General features: G+C 34.6%; 1 protein-coding gene across 1 annotated transcript; it reads right to left on the minus strand.

The window, feature by feature from the left end:
* Positions 1 to 3,188: 3,188 nt before the first annotated feature.
* Positions 3,189 to 9,258, minus strand: LOC121988997 (histone-lysine N-methyltransferase ASHR2-like). Its single transcript, XM_042542762.1, has 2 exons — positions 7,977 to 9,258; positions 3,189 to 3,399 (listed from the first exon to the last, which is right to left on the minus strand). The coding sequence occupies exon 1, from the start codon at positions 9,163 to 9,165 to the stop codon at positions 7,987 to 7,989; it is 1,179 nt and encodes a 392-aa protein (XP_042398696.1). The 5' UTR covers positions 9,166 to 9,258; the 3' UTR covers positions 3,189 to 3,399; positions 7,977 to 7,986.
* Between the last annotated feature and the right edge of the window lie 850 nt (positions 9,259 to 10,108).

Below are 10,108 nucleotides of genomic sequence, written 5' to 3' on the forward strand. Positions count from 1 at the left end.
CTAAGAATAAATCAAACACCACCTTAATGTTTACTTGTTTGTACTCAATTATTTTGTATCACATATGTTTTTGAGTCAAATCTTATTATGTTTGATCTATCCAACATTTTTTAGTCTCATAGTAGAACATAACATAGTCTTTATAACGTTATATTCCATTTAGATTTTTTTAAAAATTTTATATAACTTTTGTTGGAAAGATTTTATTTTGTTTATAAATCATAGTATGTGGCACATATTTTGAATATAGAAAAGATTTTATTTTAATTATAATTTTTTCCTTATTCAATTAAATGACACATATTTATTAAGATTTTATTTATACATAATTTTTATCTTAATTAAGCTGTAAATTTTAAATATACATATTTAATTAAAATTTTATCTGAATGTGTATATCATATATTTTAATAGGGTATAATTATCATTATCATAATTTACAATAATTTAAAAAATTAAGTTAATGATTATAATGAGCATGGATGGAGCCAACAGGCTAGTGTGGCTTGGCCTGAACAAAAGGCAGAGTCTGGACAAAAAAAAAATCGATAATTTATCAAAAGATGTACTTAGATTTATGAATTCTATAAAAGACGTACTATACTTTGATATTTACCAAATAGCGTGCTCAATTTTCTATTATTCCCGTTCTGCCCCCTCAATCATTTGTCAACCTCTTTCCTCCTTTTTATGCATACAATTTCTTTTCTCTTTCCTCTCTACAATGCATACATCCACTCTTCTCTTTCCTCTCTGTTTAGGAGATATGCATGCATGCAAAGCATAATATGGGCCTGATATGATTTTATATTAGGTCCACGAGATTAGAGTTTAACGTATTTCTTTCAATAATATTTTAACACCTTTGGAAAAGTCAAAATATACAATGGACGATATCGTTGGACTCATTGCTGCCTCAAAAATCTACAGGACCTTAAATGAGTCCAATCCGAGGTCTCTAGATCCATTAGTGGGTTGCAAGGAATTGAATGGTGTCGTCCATTGTATATTTCGACTTCTCCAAAAGAGTTAAAATACGGTCGAAAGAATCAGCTAAAACAACCTAATGTGGGTCTGATATGAATCATGGGCATGATATGGTTCATATCAGGCCCCATGTTGGGTTGTTTTAGCTGATTTTTTCGATAACATTTTAACACATCCGGATCAATCAAAATATGCAATGGACAACACCATTCAATTCCTTGCAACCTCATAAATCCACAAGACTTGAAATGATGCAATCTGAGGTCTCTTGGTCTATCAGTGGATTTTGACCAAAACCGACTGATGGACCTCGAAATATCATATTGCACCCATTTCAAGTCCTGTAGATTTCTGAGGTTGTAAGAAGTTCAAATATGTTATCCATTATTTATTTCAGCTTTTCGGATGTGTTATAATATAATAAAAAATAATCTGTAAAAAATTTCACGTTGGACCTTAAACATGTATCAGAAGTTAATTCTTTTCTCCTATCAAATCTCAACAACTAGTCAATGCTTATTGACTAGGGTTGTACATCAATTATCAGTCTTCCTGTTCATCTTTCAATAACATATTGATTATTACTTTAACTCGGGATAAAAGTGAACAAATCTATTCTGCTACACAATTTTTTAGCAACACAACTAAAGTAGCATTTGCCAAATTAGCCTCTCTGCAAAGTGATTAGTATAAAGTAGTTTTGAATTATTTTAATTGCACTTTACATGTCATTTAAACTGTTCATTCTAATATCTGATGTTAAAGAAGTAAGACTTGTGTAAAAAGAATAGCAAAAAAAAATTAGGAAATCGATATAACTATATGATGGCTTTGAGAAGATATAGAGATAAAATAATGTAATGCTACCAATCTAACATATGAAAGGAAAGAAAATGAATTTGATGTTATTGAATTCTTCTTTAGATTGACATCTTTCATTCATTTTAGACTCTTTCTTTGGCTGTCCAAAGTTAGCAAACATAGGTGAGGAGCATAAGGTGCTGATCCTCTTTCACTAACGAACTTTGAGGAAGAATCATAACACAGTAAACATGTACTAGCAAGGATAAAAATCACAACACAGTAATCATGGAGATTTTTCTTTATTATATTATAACATCTCTAAGAAGTTGAAATAAATAATGGTCGATGATATTGAACCGTCTTATATGAGTGTTATCACTTTTACTCATATAAACAAAAATTTAAAATAATTTTAGAAATTTATTGATTAAAATTCAAAGTAAGGTAGTTTCTTATATGCACCAATAACTAATATATACACAGCTGAAAAAAAATATTACCTTCAATATCAAGTTAATTCTTTATTTTAACTCCAAATACCAAATTAGTGATAAAATTATTACCAAAGTTAAATTACTCGAATTCTAGCATTGAAAAAAATTATTACCAAAGTTAAATATAAAATTTTAATTAATTTTTTTCATTAAAAAATATATAAAATAAATTAATAATATTTAAAAAAATATTAAAAATTTACCTAGGGCCTCGGAACCAGTTGAGACGTCCCTATCCAAATTAGTTACAAAATTATGGATTAACATCGAATTCACTGAATACTCGAATTCTAGTCATTACCGCCGCCGCCACTTCTTCCGCATTATCATGATCGCCAACATCCACCCGCAAGCATCAACCTTCTTTTGATTTCAAACGGAAATGTTTAATAGCTAGATGCAAAATCTACATCTATATAGATGGAGGTATCTCATGACAAAATATTGTATGAGTAAGTAAAAGTTCAGTTATACCATACAAATAACCGAATCAAATTTAAAAATTTAGTTCCATTATTTAAAATTTCAATTTTTTTCTCAATAAAATCAGTTTTATTTGATTAAACCATATAAATAAAAAAAATAATTAAAAAAATCTGTAAATAAATAAATTTACAAATTCCTAATTAATCAATAAATCTCACATAATTTAAAATTTTCAATTAATTTAATTTTAATAAATTAACTGATATTTTATTAATTTAATTGGTTCAATTTTTATTAGAAATTCAATCGCTTGGATTGGTTTAAAAAAAACAATTTATTCAATTTTAACGATAGTCCGAGGATAATAAAATGAGAAAAATACAAGAAAATTATGCAAAATTTCATGAATTTCTATAACAGGCTACTAGAAAACTTTATCAAACAAAAATAAAATAAAATAAAGCATGAATATAAAGATTTAGAAACAAAAGAGATAAATAAAAAGGTGTTTCAACGCCCTGAAGCTCTGTTCGAATAAATCAAAAAAAGAAAACTACAAATCCAAAATTACACATGGCACTAAAAAAAATCAGTAGCAGCAAATCATAATTTCTCCCATCTTTCTACCATTGCCCTTGGCTTGAAAGAAATTGGACTTCGGATACTCTGCCATGTCGGGAGCAATGAGCTGTAAGACGTACCAAATTCAGCAAAAGTAAAGCAAATTAAACTAAAGTTCTCAAAGTGATTGTCAAAAGAAAAGACAATATTATCTTAAGAATATTGATGTTTAAATCAAAAATATTAATGTTAATAAGCTACGTAACTAGAAAAGATAACCAAGTACAAACTTTATTGAACAACTTCAAAGAGAAGTTTCAGATTGTACTTTATATATAATCTGCTTCTTTGTCTTTGACCTTTTTTTTTTCAAGTGTGATTAAATTAAGAAATAGTTATCCATTAGCATAACTTATATGCCGTGAGTAAATAGGAATTTTATATCAATATCCCATGTCAATTTACTAGCATTAGTAAGCTTGTATACCCAGTAAATAGGATTTTATATCATATCATATTTCATACTAGCATTAGAAAAAATTATATCTCCTAGCATAATGTGGATTCTAAATATTTTTAATGTGTCACTGAATAATTTCATTACTTTTCCACTTGTCCCAATTTTTAAACTTCAAAGTAGTTACTAATTCCTTATCATTGTCCTTTTGTTGATTAAGGCAAATGTACTAACAGTTGGGTTAATAATTATCTCATTTCTCCGATTTAAAACTAAAAGCAATTTTTTGTGTTATCAAACAAAACACATACATTATTTTTTTAACAATTTATCAAAGGGTGCATGCAGGTTTCAAAAGTGACCAAAAGACACACGCTACTTTGGTATTTACCAAGAGACACACTCAATTATGTGCTCTTCCCGTTTTACCCCTGACAAATCTAACTTTTCTCTCTTTCTCTTTTCTGTGTTTTTTTTTCTCTCTTCTCTTTCATCTCTCCTATACATGTAACATCTCTTTTCTTTTCTCTCCTCTCATCTATTTACTTTCTCTTTTGCATGCATAACGTGGGTCTAATATGGAAATCATATCAGACCACAACATCTAGGGAATAATTGATTCTTTTGATAACATTTTAATAATCTTCCGAAAAGTTGAAATAAGCAATGAAGGGTACAATTGAACTCCTTGCAGTCCCAAAAATTTATAATACCTGAATTAGTTGCAATCTAAGGTCGGTCGAACAGTGGATTTTAATCAAAACTCACTAATAGACTTAGACATATCCGATTGGACCAATTTTCAACCCTGTGAATTTCTGAGATGGTAAGAAATCCAACAGTATCCTCCATTGCTTATTTTGACTTCTCTGTTAAAATATTATCGAAAGAATCAACCCAACATGAGCTTAATATGAACTGTGGACTTGATGAAATCATATCAGACCTAACATAATATACATATGCGTGCAGGTTGAGTCAAAAGCATAGTTTTGATAAGCAAATCAATTCAATCTAAGTCCTTAGAAATCCCACTTCCAAGCCTGCCACCAGGCCTAAAGGAAGCAAAGCTCAGTCGTTGTCCTCGCCTGCACCGATTGCAATTTTGAGTTTTTCCCTTCTTGCAAGTTGAATTGAAGTGAAGTGAATCAGTGGTCGATCTCCCACGGGTTCAAAAAGAGATTGCAATGTCTACCCCAAATACCTTGATTCTGATTATACCTAATTCATCTAACTGAACCAAAGAACCAAGCCCATTTAGAAATTATAAAGACAGATGAAGATTTAATCAATCGATCACCAAGCCTTTCTTTGTAGGCAGCGATGGACATGTTATAACTCTTCCCTTCGACCCTTCGCTTAAATAGAAAATAACTGTAATGGTCATCCTATATGCGAATGAGTCTAGATCATCTCCTAATGTAGTATAAAAATGAGTATGACTTGGTAGGCCTAATACGGCTCCATATCAGGTCCACATTGGGCTGATTCTTTCAATAATATTTTAACACTTCTGGAGAATCCGAAATAAACAATTGGGATCAAAAGCCGACCTAGATAGGTCCGATTAGACTCATTTCAGGTCCTGTAGATTTCTGCGGTTGCAAGGAGTCCAACAGTACCCTCCATTTCTTATTTCAACTTCTCTAGAAGTGTTAAAATATTATCGAAAGAATTAGCTCAACGAGGGCCTAATATGAACCCACGTTAGGTTGAATCTTCGAATAATATTTTAACACTTCTAGAGAAGCCGAAATAAGCAATGGAGGACACCGTTGGACTCTTTGCAACCCTTGAAATCCACAAGACCCGAAATGGAACCAAATTAGACCTATCTAGGTCGATCAGTAGCTTTTGACCAACGTAGGTCGATCAAAAATGTTAAAATATTATCGGAAGTATCAGCCCAACATGAGCCTGATTTGGCTCCATATAAAGCCCAATGTGGGCTTAATATGAACCATATCAAACCCACAGTTCATTTCAAGCTCACGTTAGACTAATTTTTTCGATAATATTTTTACACCTCTGGAGAAGTCGAAATAAGTAATGAATGACACCATTAGACTTCTTGGAATCTCAGAAATTCACAAGACCTAAAATAAATCGGACCTATTTAGGTCCGTCAGTGGATTTCGATCATTGCTTATTTTGGTTTCTCTAGAGGTGTTAAAATATTATCGGAAAAATCAACCTAATATGTGCCTGATATGGGCCGAACCCCACTAATGGACCTAGATAGGTCCGACTGGATCCATATTAGGTCCTATGGATTTATAGAGTTGTAAAGAGTTCAATGGTGTCTTCCATTGCTTATTTCAACTTCTCTAGAAGTGTTAAAATATTATTAGAAAAATTAACTCAACGTGGGTATGATATGGACCATATCAGGCCCACGGTTCATATTAGGCATACGTTAGACTGATTCTTCCGATAATATTTAACAGAGAAGCCGAAATAAACAATGGAGGGAACCGTTTGGATTCCTTGCAATCTTAGAAATCCATAGGACCTGAAACGGATCCAATCGGATCTGTTTAGATCCCTTAGTTGGTTTCAGTCAAAACTATGGACCTAGAGACCTCAGATTGCAACCATTTCAGGTTCTATGGATTTCTAAAGCTGCAAGGACTCCAACAGTGTCTTCCATTACTTATTTCAGCTTCTTTGAATGCGTTAAAATGTTATCGAAAGAATATGCTAAACCCTAAATGTTGTGGGCATGATACGATTTGCATATCAAGCCCACATTATGCATGCATATAAAAGAAAAAAGAAAGAGAAGAGAGGTTACATGCATAGGAGAGAGGAAAGAGAAGAGAGAAAAATGGAAGAGAAAATAAAAAGATAATAAGTTAGATTTGTCAGAAGGGGTAGAACGGGAAGATCACATAATTGAGTGTGCCCTTTAGTAAATACCAAAGTAATGTGCGTCTTTTGGTTAATTCGAAAACCTGAGTACGCCCTTTGGTAAATTGCCGTTAGTTTTTTTTTAATATGTGCAGGAACAAAGGCACCTTGCCCGGCAATAGAACCCAGTTGGTGCAATTATGGTACAGGTGACATTAAACCCTAATTCTAGATTATTTTGGTATGAAGGGTATGCAGCTGGAAAAGGGAAGTGACTGCTGAAAATGAGGTATGGTTTCATTTTCTTTACTGTGGTAATTTTTCAAAAACTATAGATGACTCGGGTCAAGTGTAGAGGCTATGGAAGACTAAAATGCTTGTAAAGAGGAGAGTTTTCATCTCGAGAGTACTTATGGCATTCAAGGAGTGCTAGAGGTGGGATAAAATTCTCAAGGCATGATTCTAACCAAGCACATTCAAAAAGGCAGGGAGACCTATATCCAGGCAATTTTGGTACTAATATTATATGAGTCTGGGAAACAAGACGACCTCAGCAGCATTGAAGCTTTAGTGACTCACGACATGATGAACTTGAGTAATATAAATCAGCGAAGAGAATTGCACATCATCCACAAGCAAGCAACAGTCCTAGTCTGCTTGAATTAGTGATAGCTGAGGTGTTAACATTTTTTGAAAATTTTGGTTTCTTTATTTTTAGAAACACAGAAAGTAATAAGTCCAAGCAGTTACTCTGTATTGAAGTCAACAAGAACTAGTAATGCAAATTTCAGATTTTTTTTTTGAAAACTGAGAATTAAAAGCAATATTGGAACAAGTAAACCAAAGTTTAAAATTTTGATTTGTGCCCATCAGTGCAGGTAATATGCGCCCAAGTATCAAAATTGAAACCGACAAAAAGTCTAAATATTCCATTTGTGCAGCCCTATGACCAGGTGATAACAGCCCTATGGAACTCAATTTAAGTCTTCTAAACTCATATTAGACCTAATTTAAATCTAATTATAAATAACTACTCTATAATTGTACTAAATTAAGTAACATATAAGTCTATAAGAGATCATCACCAAAGCAAACTAATTCAACTTACATCAGACAACTGAGATATTAATGGACATGTGAATTAGCCGATTTGTCATAGGTGTATAATTTAATGTACATGGTGCAAATTATGGTGTTGGTCTCACTAGGAAGCTGTAAGAACTGAATCTCTATCCAGTGTAATAGTGGTATGTTATGAGTTGACACGTTTGTTATCTTTTTTCATGAATTATTTCTAAGAAATTTATTTGAAATGAGTACAAAACTATAGTCTTATATTTTAGATGTGAAGAAAAAAAAAATACGAGTGGAAATTGGTGTAAGGAAATAAATGTCACCTTAGTTTGCTTAGTGTAGCATCGAGCCATTGCTGCACTTTTGTCTATCCTGCTGGTTATTATCCTCAGTTTTTAACATACCACAGACATTGCACTCCATGAGATTTGAAGGCGTACCATCAGCTGTTGGTGGCAATGGTGCTAATGTTCCTCCACAATTCTCCCTGTCACAGACATACCTCACAAAGAAATAGGCATGAGGGAAGTTACCATCCTCTCCATCTTCACCAGTTGTGTCCATATTCTCCATTGCTTCATCTTCATCTTCTTCTTCCATACCTTCCTCATCCTCATCTTCCTTTTCTTCGCCATCCTCGTCGTCATCATCTGACCAATCCTTCTCCACCACACATCTATCACACTCACATCTAAATCCATAATCCTCCATAAGCCTTGTTTGCCTCTCCAAATACCTCCAAGTAACTGGGAAATAGCTCAAACACACTTCTCTGCCCTCTGGAATATCATGGATCGCTCTCACGACAATGTCAGTGTTGTTCTCTCTGGCTTGGTCGACATAATCAAATCTGCAAGCATTTGGCAGGCAATCATGATTGAAAAAAGAGGCATTGGGATAGATCCCGTAGGCCCTGACCCGTCTATCCCCACCGTCAAACGGCTCCATCAACCCAAAGGCATTGGCTTTGTCCTTGGCAAGGAGTGCGGCAGTGAGCTCAAGGGAGAATCCAGAAGGAGGCGAAGGAAGTATAGAGGTGAGCAGTGAGTGAAGGGTGGGAGCATCGACGTCGGAGGTGGTTGTGCCATGGAGGGAGATCAAGCGATGGAAATCAGAGGGGGCGGTGATGGAAAGGTCATAGGCGGCAAGGAGAAAGAGAGCTGGGGAGAGAAGTTCGGGCGGGAGAGAAATGGGAAAGTGAGAGAGCGCGAGGCAGAGGAAGGGAGAGTGGAAGGCGAGGCATCGAGCGGAGCAGAAGGAGGCGGCGGCAGGGGAGGAGGAGCAGTGGGAGCGGCAACGGACCGGAGCGGAGGAGGAGGTGGAAGAGGAGGATGGGAGGGATCGGAAACAGCGAGAACAGAAGGAGGAAGAGGCGGAGGCGGGGTAGAGGAGGAGAGGGGAGTCGGAGAGGAGTACCTCGCCGGGCTTTATGTGGCGGGTGGAAAGGAGAGCTCTGCCGCGGCCGGGGATCTCGGCTAGCTTCACTAGCAGTTCGACGGAGGCGGAAGTCATCGGTTCGAGGGGCTTCTCCGATCGCCGTCGCCTTCTTGGAATCAGACCAAAGAGGGCAACAAGAGAGACGAGGTTTAAGAGAAACGGATTGACGTTTATGCCCCTGTAAATTTAAAAAAAAAGAAAGATCGACTTAATTCACTCTCTAAGTTTACATCTGTTTCCAAAATGCTCCTCATTCTTCAATTTTCTCATTTACCCCCAAAACATTGAAACCTTTATTAAAATATCACCTCTAGCGCAAAATAAAATGAATAAAAATTTTAAAAAATAATTAGAAATATAAAAATATTTTTTAAAACAAGTCAAAAGACATCCTAATGTATTTCTGGAACTCTACATTAATTTAATATAAAATATTTTTATAGAATATTTTTTTATCAACATAATTAAAATTCTTTTTAAAAAAATATTTTTTTTTTATAAAACTATTAACTACTACAATTATTATAGCGGATCTCGAATAACTTTGATAGATCGTTGCTCCTTTTTGATCCCTGAGCAATCAGACGTCCTCTAAGGGGATCCCAACCTCCCTGATCTCCACCCGCTTGACTATAGTGATCTCCAGATGAGGAAGGATCCACAACTTTCTTTGACCTTAATCAGTGACATTTCTTGATGTTGAACAGACCCTAGCAAAACAGCCTATGCCAACAACTCGACCGTGCCAAAGGTACGACTCCTGTGTGCGGCTAGCCTACGGATGATGTTTCACTCGTGTGGCCGTCTAAGTGACTTGCCTAGGGCGCTCATATGGCAACCTAAATATTTTGGCATTCTCTCTCATTAGTTACATGGTAGGTTTACTTAATTAAAGGTACCTAATAAAGATCAAGGAGTTATCCTTTGATGTGATAACTAGCTTCAATTTTTTAATTTACTTTTAATAATATAGAACAATCATGGAGACCGTCAAGACAACGAATTTTACCTTTTTATA

The sequence above is a fragment of the Zingiber officinale genome, chromosome 6B (assembly GCF_018446385.1).
Source record: "Zingiber officinale cultivar Zhangliang chromosome 6B, Zo_v1.1, whole genome shotgun sequence".
In the NCBI taxonomy this organism is placed as follows: Eukaryota; Viridiplantae; Streptophyta; class Magnoliopsida; order Zingiberales; family Zingiberaceae; genus Zingiber; species Zingiber officinale.

Bases quoted from the DNA above. Each gene is read 5' to 3' on its own strand.
- LOC121988997 (XM_042542762.1), bottom strand. From the start codon at position 9,165: ATGACTTCCGCCTCCGTCGAACTGCTAGTGAAGCTAGCCGAGATCCCC.